At 47.8% G+C, this 14,454-nt stretch overlaps 1 protein-coding gene across 2 annotated transcripts in view; it reads left to right on the top strand.

Annotated features, from left to right (window-relative positions):
• Nucleotides 1-14,454, top strand: part of snd1 (staphylococcal nuclease and tudor domain containing 1) — a 177,053-nt gene that overhangs the window by 104,765 nt on the left and 57,834 nt on the right. For both annotated transcript variants that reach the window (XM_079755458.1, XM_079755459.1), the window contains exon 18: nucleotides 8,144-8,332. In XM_079755458.1, coding sequence (XP_079611584.1) covers nucleotides 8,144-8,332 — 189 coding nt within the window. The remainder of the gene's footprint in view (nucleotides 1-8,143; nucleotides 8,333-14,454) is intronic.

Raw genomic sequence — 14,454 nt, 5'->3', positions numbered from 1 at the left:
CCTACTTTTAAAACGGCTAAAAAGGGTTTTGCCTTGAGACTGTTTTATGGTTTGCCACTCGTGTTTCGTTTTATTTTTTTTTAAAGACGAGCATTTATTAATTTATTTTCATTTCATTTCAATTATAGGCCCCATTAACACGCCGTTTCCATCCTGACTGATCCATGCTATTAAAGGATCAATAGCTCACAGTTTAATTCATTCATTTATTCTTCTCTGTCCCTCTTTTTAAGGTGATCTATATTTATAGATTCCCCCCTGACCAACTGGTCTTTCCTTTTTCCATTAGGCCCCAGTGACGGGCCATCCCTTTTAGGCCCCAGTGACTGAATGGGAGCCAGTAAACAGGGACGGGGTCTGGGATGAAGAGTAGCGACGCTCGTCATCATCATAAACATACTGGTGGGGACCAGTATGAGTCCACGGGCAAATGGACATTTTCGCACGGGCTGTATCGCCGATGAACGTGTTGTGTATTCAGGATATATTCTAAAGCAAACAATGTGGGCTTTAATTGAAAACACCCTTATTGCCTACCCTCAAATGCGTAGGGACACTTGCAGACAACTCGGTTCGCATCCAAACACCTGCACACACCCATTGCTAAACAACACAATGATGGAAAAAACAATTGAAACAGCCCAGCGCAAACATGCAGCCCTTGTGAGATCATCACCTGGTCCCGAACTAGGAACACATAGCGGGGCCTCGACCACAAACAGCCGCTGACACCCAAACACTGCACACATCAATATCTGTGAACTTATTGACAAGGCCATATTGTTTATTATGTTAGCTGTATGTTTTGTCAAAGAAAAGCTTTCCCAAGGATTGATTCTTGCATTCGCCCACACAAACCCCTCGACAAACACTTTCCTTTTGTGTTTCTCAAAAACTACGAGTTAGTTGTAAAGATTCCTCGCACCCCTTCGTTCGGTATTGTTGGCCTTCTTACACATTTTCTGCATCAACCGTACTGGCTATTGATCGCCATCGATGTGTTGGTAAGGGTCAGTGAGGCGGCGTTCTCATACAGGGAACACAGTGTGCACTTAGTCCCGGATCTATAAGGCGGTGTATCTGGCGATATTGAGATTATCGACTTTTGTTTGACATGGATGTTCAACTCCGCCAAATGGGGTTTTCACGCTGGACTGGAGCGGCACAGACGCCTCATCACCGCTTTCTGCTCCAGCTCACCCACGAGCTCACGTGGGAAACAACGATTTCCCTTTTAATAAGAGGCAACCGGGCATCGAGTTCTCCTTTTCTGGGGTGAATTGCAAAGGTGAAGGAATCTGTTTTAGGGTAGAGCTATGCTGATTAGTTAACTTTTCTGCTGACTTGAGTGGGTGGTTCTCAAAGCGTCCATTTTGTTACTTGCACCCTCATCGTTATGCCTCTTTTTATCTGTCAGTCATCCTCTCCATCTATCGCGTGTGTTCTTACATCTCGACCTTAGGAAGACACATCGCTCAAAGTTTTGATCTCAATGGCTCACCCATCAGAAGAACCCACTAACACACACACACGCACACACACACACACACCTCTCTCTACCTTCAAAGCGTTCCTTCCATCTCCCGCTCTGCTCACTTTGATAAATGATGAATTCTGCCGAATGAGCAAAGGGTTGCCGGTGGGAGGGTCTCTACTCTCGCTCTCTTTCGCCCTCACTCTATCTCTCGCTCTCTGGCGTTCTCTATCGACGGGGTGAGAGGTTGGTGCGCGAGATGGAGCGATGACAGACAGAGGGGAGGCGGAGGCCTGCGTCAAAATGACTGATCGTGTTTACCCCAAGTCGCCCACCACCTTGCCATCCATGCCCTCTGCATTGGCACCACGCACACACTCACACGCACACGCGCGGTGATAGACGCACTCACAAATACGCTCGCACACTTAGTGGTAATGATCATTTAGGCTATAAACACTGGGTATTGCCTCTCTAGGCAGGGGTTTTCGCTCTCACTCACTCACTGACATATATTTCTCTCTCTCCATATATATATAGTGATATAAGTCCCAGATTGTGGGTATCGGGCCAGGAGAGCCTCTCTAAATCCCTGGGTGCAGTCATAAAAGCCACCCCTCTTTTTCCTTTAATGAGAATGGATGTACACATGCCGCTCCATCTGGGGTGTGCTCACATGTCGAGTCCTGCTTACGCATGCAGGCGGTATGAGAGAGCATTCCCTGAGCACATGTAGCCCTTCATTATAACACAATTTAATAAGCAATAACGGTAGCGTCAATTTGTGTTTACCGCAGCGCTCAGCGCCTGTCCCTGCATCCATTCTGTCTCCCTAAGTCACAGGGTTGAGTTATGTGAACTAAACGGTAATGCTATACGTTTCTGTTATGCAGCGACTCAATGCCTCATTCCGATACTTGGAATAGAGTGTTTGTGTCGTTTAGGCGGCCTCCCTTCTGTTTCTGTCGTGTGGTGTCTGACCATATGTGACAATAGCTTGAGCTGAATATCGACAGTGTGGCTGAGGATGCCAGCGGCAAAGCGCCTTAACTCTCTGCACTTAACCAAATGCAACACTTGATTCATTGCGTGTAAAGTTGTTCCTTTATTTAGCCGGTGTGCGTTTGTACGTAAGAGTCTATGGCATCGCTGGATTAACGCGGTCGTTCGGGCGAACGTTTTGAGCCTTTAAAGGAGGCGCCACAGTTTCGCTCGGAGGGGGAAATATCTTGAGTCTTGACCTTACCCCGCGATGCCCATCACCGTCACACGACGTTAGAGGGATGACATTTCAACATCGGTTGTCTGCATGGAATCACAGCGTGGCTTGTTTTGACAAGATGCAGTAGTGGTGTTTGTCTGTGAGTGTATGTGTGTGAGCTTTTGAGTGTGTGTGTCTGTGTGTGGGGGCTTTTTGTGTGTGTGTGTGTGTGGGTATGTGTTCCACCGACGAAAAGGATTCTAGTATTATGCAACAATCCTGTTTAAACTCGAGGGCAGAAGAAGAATGCGACCTAATTGACTGCCTGAAAAGGACTCCCCCTGCGGTCCGACGGGAACGTTGGTCACAGAGTTCCACGCCGGCTGCACGTCATCTTGGCGGCGCAGCGCTATTCCGTCGTCGTTTTCCGTCATGGCGGGGGTGGCCGCGTCGCTCACGGACGTTCTGGTAGCTGCATTGCAGCAGGATCCACACGGGGCCTTCCCAGGGAACGCCGTCCTCCTTTTATGTGTCGCTGTCCTGTTGTTTACCGGAGCTTCGGAACAAAAAGGGCAGCCCGGCTCTGGCGTTCACCCCCCCCGATGTGACAGCGCTTTGGCTCGTGACGCGTCACCTACCGCCGTCCCCGCTGCTCTCCAGCCGCTAAGTGAATTAAATCCGCTGCCGTTTTTAAAATGCGCCCCCAGGCCAGGTTTCACTTCAATGCTACCGAATGCCATTGTCTTTTGTACTTGTGAATGACTGCAGTGTGTGTGTGTGTGTGTGACTGTGTGTGTTACTGTGTGTGTGTCTTACTGTCTGTGTGTGTGTTTGTGTCTCACTGTGTGTGTGTATGTATGGGTCACTGTGTGTGTGTGTGTGTGTGTGTGTGTGTGTGTGTGTGTGCATGAATTTTCTTTTCCCTCCATCTCCTCCCTGCCTCAACACATCACGGCGTTTATGAGATTACCGGGGCCCATTTGTGTTCCGGCGGGGCCCATCCTGGCCTGGTGGGGGCCTCCACTGGGAACCATCTGGGCTCGCCTCAAAGCGCCTTCCTGCCCCCCCCCCACTCCTCCCTCGTCTGCTGTGACAATACCATTTGCTTCTTTTGAAGGCAAGGCATGGAAAAAAAAAATCTGTCCTGTAAAACTAACGATCTACACCGTGTGTGTGTGTGTGTGTGTGAGTTTCTGTGTGCGTGTGTTAGATTCTGTGTGTGTGTGTGTGCGTGTGTTAGATTCTGTGTGTGTGTGTGTGTGTGCATGTGTGTGACATTCTCTGTGTGTGAGATTCTGTGTGTGCGTGTGTGTGAGATTCTGTGTGTGTGTGTGCATGTGTGTGAGATTCTGTGTGTGTGTGTGCATGTGTGTGAGATTCTGTGTGTGCGCGTGTGTGTGATTCTGTGTGCGTGTGTGTGATCCTGTGTGTGTGTGCGCCCCACCCATGTCCGTTACGGCTGGCCTGTGTTTTGGCCTTCCCATTGGGCTCCACACTGGGTGTGAGCAAAGGGAAGAGGAGGCACTGGGCCGCCCCGGCTGAGGAGCCATTCCACAAAGCCGGTGCTACCGCGGCCAGCTGCTGTCTGCTCTGATACGGGGGGCCGGGCGCTGTCGGGGGGGCCGTTAGGGGCATTCACCGGGTATCCATGGAGAGTACGAGGGCCATGTTCTGTAAACATCCAGCGCTCCTCCGGCTTCATTCAATCCGCTATCTGCCAACATTCAAATCCCCTCGAATTGAATTGCCGCCCGGTGAAAGCGTTCCCGCTGAGCCCTGCCCCCCCCCCCCCCCCCCCCGGGACTCTGGGCCCTGCTACCCACCGTTTGTGTGGCTGCTCAAATCAACGCATTTGTTCCATTTGTGCGGTCTGGGTACACACTCCAAACGGTTGGGGTGCATACCTTATGAGGGCGGCGGGACCGTTGGCACGTTGGCGCGTTCCGCTGTGAGACGAGAGGGGGCAGGGGTGTTTCCGTCAGCCAATCTGCCGCTATTCACAAGGAGCTCGCCACGCTCGGGGGCTCGTTATCTTGTCAAGTTAAAATACCGGTATTATTACGTCTTCCCCGCATAAAAAAAGTGTTAACGAGCAAGGCGTAATTGTACATTTAGATCTTTAAAAAATCTTCATTTCTTATTTTGTATTCTTGGTGATTTATGCAGACACAGGTGTAGCGATCCAGTGAGTCCCATGAGATCGTTCTACTATTCCAGTTTCCATCTCTACGTCTAACTGTGAGGTGTTAAGGCACGTAGCTGGGTGTTTGTGCAGTGCGTGGTCCATCGTGTGTTTTAATGTCCGTGGTTTGTGCTGTTGGTTTAATGTGTGTGATCTGTGCCGTGTGCGTGTGTGTTCAAATGTGTGTTTATGGTGTGTGATTATGGCTGCTTGTCCATCAGCCCTATGATTTGTCCCCTAGCCTTCATATAATATTGATATTCCCTAGTGGGCCATTTGTTATCATTATGGCCCTGTGTAGCAATCCAACGATAACATTCACCATGTGCTGTTGTCAGTGGCAAGCACATTTCCTTTCCATTAGGGTGGCAGTAGGTGGTAAATGAAGTTATTCACTATAAGTGGTCTGGGGAATAGGGAAGCCTCATTTGTCCAATCGTGATTGAGGAAACGCGTGAGTGTATGTGTTTTGTGAATGTACCTGCGCGTGTCTGTGCAATGCCCACACAGACACACATTTATTTGAACCGATCAAAGTTTTTGTCATGACAGAGTGTGACATGTTTAATTGCACTTGTTGTGACATCAGTGATTAGGCTCTGCTGAATATTTTCACACGTTATTGCAAATCTTTTTCTTTCTACTTTTTTCCCGCCACAATGTTGGCGGTTTAGGAGGTGGATAGGGGAGAATTTCACAAAGATCTCCTTATAGTTGAGTCATTTACTTTTGTCAACATTCATGCTGATATCTTGATATAGGCAGAGGAAGAAACAACACTATTAAGTGAGAAAACCAAGGAATGTTTTTTGCCAATAATCTGCCTCATATAGCAAAGGTCAACTGTGTTTCTTTTGTTTACCTTTTGTGAAACGCCAGTCCCTGATTCTATAATCCATCGGAGGCTTTCAGAGCGTCCAGGTGACGCCACTGCCTAATGCATTGGTCTAATACGGCGTGTGATCACCGATTCACCGCGGTCCTGCAGGTGAACACCAGGACGGTCACGGTGGTAACAGGTGTTTTTTGTACCCCTGATTAGTGCGGGAGTCTTGCTGTTCCACCGCAGCTCTACTTATCACGACCGTGTCAAATTAAATGGTCAGCTGGCCGCCGACATCTCTCTGCAAATCTACTGGCTGAGCGGGGTACAATAAGGGGCTGACTGGGTGATTAGACACATGGCCGGCCTGTCACAGTCCTCTACCGGCTCCTGGAGGGTGCGCACTAGACAGCTCCGGCTGTTGGAACCTCCCTTTACTGCTTTGGGGGCTTTGTTTTGGTGTTCTTGAAGATTGCTTCTAGGTAATCACTGCCTCAGACAGCCTGTCCCGTTTAAGTTTCTGAGTTTGCCACTTCTCTGTATCAAGGATGATCCAGAAATGTGTTTGTGGGTTATGCCTGTTGGAAATGTCTGTATGTCTGTAAGCAAACATGCCATTGAAGGGGTTGTAGCGGTCCTGCTAAAAGATGGGTAAGGGTTAGGGATACATTTGAGCCATCTTACCTTCCTATTGCTGTGCGTTTGACCTCCTTACCGTTCCCGCTAGCAGGGGTCGCTGGCTCGGGTCTTTGCAAACCTTTCAGTTTCTGAGGTCTTTGGATCCGTGCCGACAACACACAGCTGATCTTGGGGCAGTGGACCCCCTTCCGTCTCCCCCAGGGCGGGCTGGCCTTAAGAGGGTCTTGTGGGGGGGTCAGCCATCGGCCGTGTCCTTACCCTAACCGTTTCCTGCTAAGCCGCAGCTCTGCCCGTCCTCTATGAAACCAGCCTCATTCCTCCACCTTCCCCTCGCTTGGCATCGCAGCGCTCGGAGCTCTGGTGACTCTAATGGCCTAGTTACATAAGAGCCGTTGAATCGGAGAGAAAGAGAGGGAGACGAGAGGACGGAGCCAAAACTGGGCTAGGAATGCGGGAAAAGAGGAACGCATGTAAACACGGATTAGACAAGAGGCGGATAAGACGGGGGAATCTCTGGCAGAGCAACTCTCTCCCAGCCACTTCTATTCTGAGCGTCACACATTTGTGTGTGTGTGTGTGTGTGTGTGTGTGTGTGTGTGTCTGCACTCGGCCCGTCTTTGATGCTTAACGTGCGGATGGTCATAATTGTGCTTAACCATATCACAGAGGATTTATATGTGAAGTTTTGAGTGAGCACGAGGCAGAGCAGTTCAACGAACCAATCGTGCGTCAGATTTCCCCCGCGGCCGCCGGGCTAAGCAGCCTACGTCTTAATCACTTGACTCGCGGCTATCTCCCCTCCAGACCTGCCCTCCCTCGTCTTCCTGCTGACAGCGGAAAGTGAGTGAGGATAGGACGGCTTGGGGGGGGGGGGAAATTACCTTTATTCGTTTTTTCCTTTTTTTCTTTAGTGTATTTTTTATTCTGCTCATCACTTGTGAAACACAATGTAATGAATACATAATGAATCTAAATGGGCACGCGTTGCGCCGGGGAAATGCGGTCAGACCTGCCCTACTCTTGTCAGCAGGGTCGGCCATTTTTCCTTGGCCTAGTCTGGGAACACATGGGACTTGTAATATGGCTTGCGCTAATTGTGCATAATTTAGAAGTGTGCTAAGGAATTCCGGGAGGCGGTATGGAAAGTCAGGAGTCAAGGACTGACTACTAAACTGCACCAAGGCCGAGGTGTCTAGTTCCGCTGTTTAAAATGAGATCATGGTTTGGTTTCGTTCAGACAGTTGATGCCCTCGCTGCTCCTAATGAATTCAACGTACGCACTTGCAAACAAATTCAGACTCCTTTCTGTGTACTCTGCTCTCTGTCACACACACACACAAACACACACGCACACGCACACACACGAAATCACTCAGCCACCTCATCCCCAGTACAGGGCACTAATGTAATCCATCAGCCTTTGGGCCGGAGACAAGGCGGTGGCTTTTAATTGAGAATGTCAGTGACCAGAGTTGCCCGCGCCCCGGACACGGCCAGGGGAAACATCTCTCGGGTGTAATTGCCTGCAAAAGACGTGCAAAGTGGGTGACCAAGACTGCGAGACAACAAAGCATCCAAGACAGCATGGGAATGAAGTATGTGCGTGGGAATGAATGCGAGCGTGAATCAATAGGGCTCAGGGGCAGCCAATGATCTGTCTCTATATGGACAGGAGAGGGTCTTCTGCACCAGAGATCCCCCCCCCCCCAGACCCTCTCTAAACCTTAATGGCGTCTCAGCTGTAATCCCGGATACAGTACATTAACCACCCTCATTTCTCTGCCCCCACCCTATCCCTTCCCCCTTCCCTTCTCTGTGAACCAGGTGGAGGTTGAAGTGGAGAGCATGGACAAAGCGGGCAACTTCATTGGCTGGCTGCACATCGAGGGCGTGAACCTGTCCGTGGCGCTGGTGGAGTCGGCGCTGTCCAAGGTTCACTTCACGGCCGAGCGCAGCTCCTACTACAAGACCCTGGTGACGGCCGAGGAGCCCTGCCGCGAGAGGAAGGAGAAGGTAGGTCCCACTGGTCGTCCGAGCTGAGCTCAGATCTCCACTGTCTTTAGCTTCGTATTTGTTTAGACCAATCGTGTCGTTGTAAACTTGTGAGTGGCGGTGGACATCGAACACAAACTCGGCCAACAGCAGTAAACTCGAAAAAAGTGTCTAAATGGTTTCAAGTCAACACTGTTTAGACTTGGTTATCAGTTCCTCTTTGGGATAATATCTCTGTAACAAGGCGTAGCTTGGCCCCCTTTCTGGTTCTGGTTTCCAGCCCAGGCTCCACGCAGACTCTCTTCCAGAAGTTCTGCTGTAACATAGTATGGCTGCTTGATCCCATATAAGCTAAACACCAATGAAATATATCCAGTGTTGACATCACCGTCTGCGCTAAGCATTTTCAAATCAGTCTGATGCTGCAATCCTAGTGTTTTATCATGGATCATGCAGATCAAATGTGCTGGGTTGTAATGTACTACCGGCCAAGCATGCCAGCCACTGAGCTGCAGTAAGGCCTCACAAAAGGACCGAATAGGATTCAGTTTGTTACTGTGAAGGTTTGTTAACAGCCCTAATTATGACGTGATATAGATTGATGTCAAGGGGAGAGTCCCAGGTATGGGCATCTGTCTGTTTGTCCTGATTCTGACTTTTGGTTTGCCATCGTCCCCACAGCACACACTACGCACATTCCCCAGTCCCCAAAAGCCCACAAAGTGAGGCCATAAAAAACAATGTCAAGTTTACGGGCAAACCGTTTAAACTACTATCGCAGTCTAGCCAAACACGCTGTGCGCTGCGCCATCATAACGCCACGGAGACATTAATTACGTTTTATGTACACAACGGACTGGCGCTTTAATTTGAGTGTGTCCATATTAACCTTAACAGCAAACGGGAGCGTGTGGGAACGCCGAACACGACGCCACGTCCTCTAGAGCAAAGGCAGCACCGCCGCTCTGCGACATCACGTCCCTTTTGAAACGCGTTTAAAACACCCGGTAATTGGTGGACGCCGGGCCAACGCCGAGATGCTAATGCACCCCCTGCAGCCCTGAGAATAGCCACATATTTGCCGCCGTCGCTGGAGCCTCCCCTGCGCTACGGGAGCCTTTTGATGGATGGAGGCCTCTCTAGTACTGATCCCAATCTTGCCCTCCATTTTCATTATGGCTCCAGCAGTCGCCCCTGCCAGATGAATGAAGTGCCCGGCCAGCTGTCGTCCTTGTCCTCTCGGTCTGCGACTCTTACAGCCCCGCCTCCTGCCTCCCCCTCTTGTCCCCTCTCCCCCCCTCCCTCTTTGTTTTTCTCTATTTTTCCGGGTACTTTTACCTATCTGTGGGCTCCGGAGGCCCGCTCCCCGTATCAGGGTGATCTATTGCCCGAGCCGAGAAGGGCCTGTGTTCTCTGTCCTTCCTCTGAATCTATCACGCCTGCCCCGCGCAGAGCTCCCTCTCAAACTTCTTGTTCTCAGGCTCATTATCTTTGGCTCTGGTTCCCTCTATCTCTCTATCGCTCTCCTCCTCGCTCTCGTCGTCTCATCAATTCTTCTCCCGCCCGCCTCGCCGGAGAAACAAAGCCAGTAGAAATGACGCCTCTCGGGTAGCTTTCCATCAGTAGGCGTCTTGTCTGGGTTTTTTTTTTTACCGAAGACCGGAGACGAAAAAGAACCGAGGAATCACTCACACCTTGGTGAGCGACGGCGGCGAGGGCCGGTCCGCCTCGCTCAATCTCCCGCAACGAGGGGGCACGCATTGTGACACCTCCGATGACACGCCGTTTCACTCCCCGCCGCTGACCCCTGTCAAACGGCAGACGGATCGCCTGTTTGAGACGGTGGCTCCGGCGGATCCGGCCTGACCCCGGTCGGCGTGGCCAGGATGTAGAGGGAACACCGCGGGAAATGGGGCCCCGGCGAAGCCAGACGGATGGTGATTGCGTTTGATAGGAGGTCGCGGCGGGGGCTTGTGCTAGGCTTGCTCGGCTGACATCAATTGGTTGTTTGTGTGTTTGTAGATGGAGGGGGGGGGGGCTTGGGGGGGTAGGGGATTCATTTGTGATGTGAGTTGCTTAAGGGCAGATGAGGTGGGGTCTATCTGTTCTAATTAACCCCCAGGGATTCACCAGCAAAAAAAGTGAAATCTTGCTCTTTTTTTTTCTCTCAAGACTCCTTTGTTCTTTTGATGCCGTTGGCTGGCCTTTTGTGAGTCGGGTTAGGTGCACTACCAACGCACAGATGCACTTACGCAGGCACGCATGCACACACACATGCACGCACACATGGTAGGGCACCTGGACAAGAATATGTCTGGTAGAGAAGTGAACTCCCTTACCCATTAAGCAAACATTGCAAGTCAAACAATATAAAGGCCAATCGTCTTGCTGAACTAGCATTCGCTACCAAAAGCACTCAGTTTCAGGGACCTTGTTCCTTCTTACCGTTCCAAGAGGTGGCCGCGGTTCTCTCTTACTTGAACTTTGCATATCCCATATATCAGTGTCTTAAAAGCATTTGTGCCTCTCACGGAATAGAATATAATATGCCGGTTTGCGAGCTAAGCTTTTGACCCTGTTTAAGGAGCCTTTGTCAAATAAATTTGCCAACCAAAAGGTTGGGGATGTCACATAAATACTCGCACGCATAATAAACCAGAGAGATGCTTCAGCTCTCGCCTTAAAATGGGTGCATATAATTATCTTCTTGCAGTTAGGTACACCCTGATCTCTGCTTGAAAGTGGTCTTTGTAATAAAGGCCGTTCAGTGTATCCGTTCACCTGGTGTCAAATGCCTGTTAGGGTCATTCATCGATGCTTCAATTGGTTTCTCACCTATTTTGGTGACAACGGAATATCCGTGTTACTGCTCCTAGATTGGGTACCCATGACAATTTGGATGAGTTATTGTTCAACATCTGTTTGTGCCGGAAGGAAAGAAGTAAGGAGAACTTGGAACATAATAAAATGAAAAGGCTCCACGGAAGGCTTGATTCAACGGCGAGGTGGATGGTCGATGTATACTCCCAAGTACCTGTTATTCTCTCACTCTGTATTTCAGGGACTTTTCCCTCTATGTTGCATTCATGTCAATACAATGTCAATATAATACAATAACATTATTTCGTCAGGGGGAAAGAGCCGCCGGTAATTGGTGGGGCCAAATCGACAGTCACTCCTCAATATTTTCCAGGGCTTGAGTTTCTGTTGAGCAAGCAGAAACCCCCGTAATTCTACTGTAATTACCCAGTATTGAAGGAGCTAAAGACACTGATGGGCCTTTTGAGAGAGCAGGAGAGAGAGAGAGGACATGATTACACACATCTGAACACCACCCCAACTCCCCGGCTCAACATTATAATGTGTACACATTGAGCTTAGTTGCAACTCAGTTTGCCTTCCTACCTTCTTCTTATTACCTTTTAATATGCTTTGAAGACGATCACTGAACGATGTAATACTTAATAGGAAATTTGAATAGACATAGTATATCCTCACAATTGGGGAAAGGTGACCCAGATGTGCCAAAAAAACATTTCTTGACATAATCAAGACCTTGTCAGTAGACCCATTTCTCAGAGGTTTCAACGTAGCAGCTCATAATACAAATGATGGATCTACTACATACGTACCAGGGCATGGTCGGTAGAATAAACTAGTGACGATAAGTGTACTTGCAGTGCCCTGGCATGTTAAATGTGCAGACCCATCATTAGTGTTGTGAGCGTCACCTCTGCCAGGGTTTCATCAGCCTAACCTTTGCAACATGTGCATCCACAGTAGAGGATTGTAGATGTGTCGATCTTTCCCGGTCGTCCCTGGTGGAAGTTAATAACCGATTCAGAGCACATTCATGTATAACCAGTTTAGGTAGGAAACGTTTTTATGTTTAGTGTTTAAAGGAAGAATTCTTCCTTTGTCTTAACGATGAGTGGCTGAAGAGCGCGGTAAGCGCGTCTTAATCTGTTGCTACGTTGCATTTTTTCCTCACATTATCTCTCTTCAGTCGCTACCGCATCTCTCAAGGGTCGAGGGTTTGTCTCGTAAGCCAAAACGCCTCGACATGTAATCAAAATCTCTCGCACACAAAAACACGCGCACGCGCACACAAACAATCTCTCGATCAACGGCGGAATTTTGAAAGTGTGCAAAACCAACTTCTCCCCATTGTCTCATCTGGGCTGTTTCTTCTCAGCAGTCAGCACATCACACACCTGGCTAAACAGGAACACGCTGTGGATGAGTGGAGATAATTGGGCTTTTAGTGTAGATAATGGGTCTTTGTTGTCTCAGAGTCGAGGGTTGAGCAGGCTGAGCTCAAGAGGACAGATTTCAATCCTTTGGATAAGCTATAGTTAGTATTGTGTTGTTGCCTCGTTAAAAACAATTCGCAGTGGTATTGTGTATCGTTTTCTCATAATTCGATGATGCAAGGCGAATGATTTGGCCCATGAAAAAAAGCAGAGATGGATGGGTACGGCGGTATTACACTATAGGGCTGCAACTAACGATTATTTTAATAATCGATTAATCGGTCGATTATTTTTTCGATTAATCGATTAATCGGATAAAAAAAGAAACATTTGTAATTGCCGCATCTTTATTCAAAAACTGAACAAAACTTCAAATTCACAGTGCAGACTGAAGTGTAAAAACACCAGGTTATTGCTCCAACGTCCCGGAACTATTAAAAGTAATATTAAATGATAAAAGAATAAAAAAACATAACTGGGATAACACAAAAATAACATACAATGTATGATATACATTTATAAATATACAGTATATAAGGGATGCCCATGGTTAACCGGTTAACCGATAAGATCTTTAACCGGTAAATACTAACGGTTAAAAATAAATTAAATCATCTTAATTTCTCTCAGATGACTGGAGATCGTTAATTTTTATTAATATTGATACCATTTTCGAGACTCCTTAACAAGTCTTTATTGATACCACTATTGATACATTTCTATTATTTTGTTGAAATAGAACTTGTATTATTGCTTTAATTGCTGATAAGACGATCATAGCTCAAGATAGGACAGGCGAGAACAGGTCATAATTCCATCGTTATTATCTATTTTATATTGCTAGGGAAAACAAGTTTTCGCCCAAATCTCAAATTTCATTTTTTTTGTGTTGCATTTGAAAACATCAATCATATTACTGAGCAGACCTCAACACGTCACATTTGACACTGTTTGCTACTTTTTTTAAAGCTAACTAGCTCTATATCCTGCCGATTTTAACATGGATTTAAAAACGGGATTACTATTTTTATCTGACGGGACTTTCTACACCGTCCGGTTGTGTGATTACTGCTGCTGCTTTAAATGACTGTTGATGCACGCGGTGCCGGCTCGATCCCGTCTGCACACCGTCTGCAGCAGCAGCAGCTGACAGAGTTTTTGATTGGACTAGACGGATACTGAGTTGAAGGAGTTTTTTAAACCCAAAGACAGTGAAGGTACAACACTTTAATATAGGCCTACAGTCCAGTGTTAAGATTTGACCAAAATACAAGCTGTGGTCACTCACACTAAAGCTCGCTGTGGGCGTGCATGAACCATGAACCAACCTGCCGGCGGCTGGCTTTAAACAGTGTCGCGCCTACGAGTGACGTATTAAATGCGCGACTCAACGAATCGATGACCAAATTCGTTGCCAACGGTTTTAGTAATTGATTTTTAGCGATTTTATCGATTCGTTGTTGCAGCCCTATTACACTACGATGCTCGGAGCTTCCTTAAGGACTGTCTTTATTGACCGTATTTAGTCAATGGAGGCTTTTACTTGGCTCTATTATTTATTTATTTTCCATCTGCCTCTTTGATTAACAAAACCTGTTCCAATCATCATGGAGACATCCCAAAGAGAGCCATAAATTACCTTTCAACTTGCAAAAGGCACTTTTGAATGATTTGGTTGTAAATAGTACAGCCTGGCAACTCCATCTTGACTTCATTCTAAATGTAGGTCTATTTAAAAAAAATAGAAATCACTGCCCCAATTAAAACCTTTTAATTACAGCCAGACATTCCCATCTTCTGTTTATCACATCGTAGCCCTTAAATGTTAACAGTGAACATGAATTGAAGTTACTCAGTCTGTGTCGTTGTTGCCCGAACAAATACATGGAC

This window comes from Pollachius pollachius (genome assembly GCF_949987615.1).
Source record: "Pollachius pollachius genome assembly, chromosome: 18".
Lineage (NCBI taxonomy): Eukaryota > Metazoa > Chordata > Actinopteri > Gadiformes > Gadidae > Pollachius > Pollachius pollachius.
The sequence above is the reverse complement of the archived record's forward strand: the minus strand, read 5'-3'. Positions and strand labels throughout refer to the sequence as shown.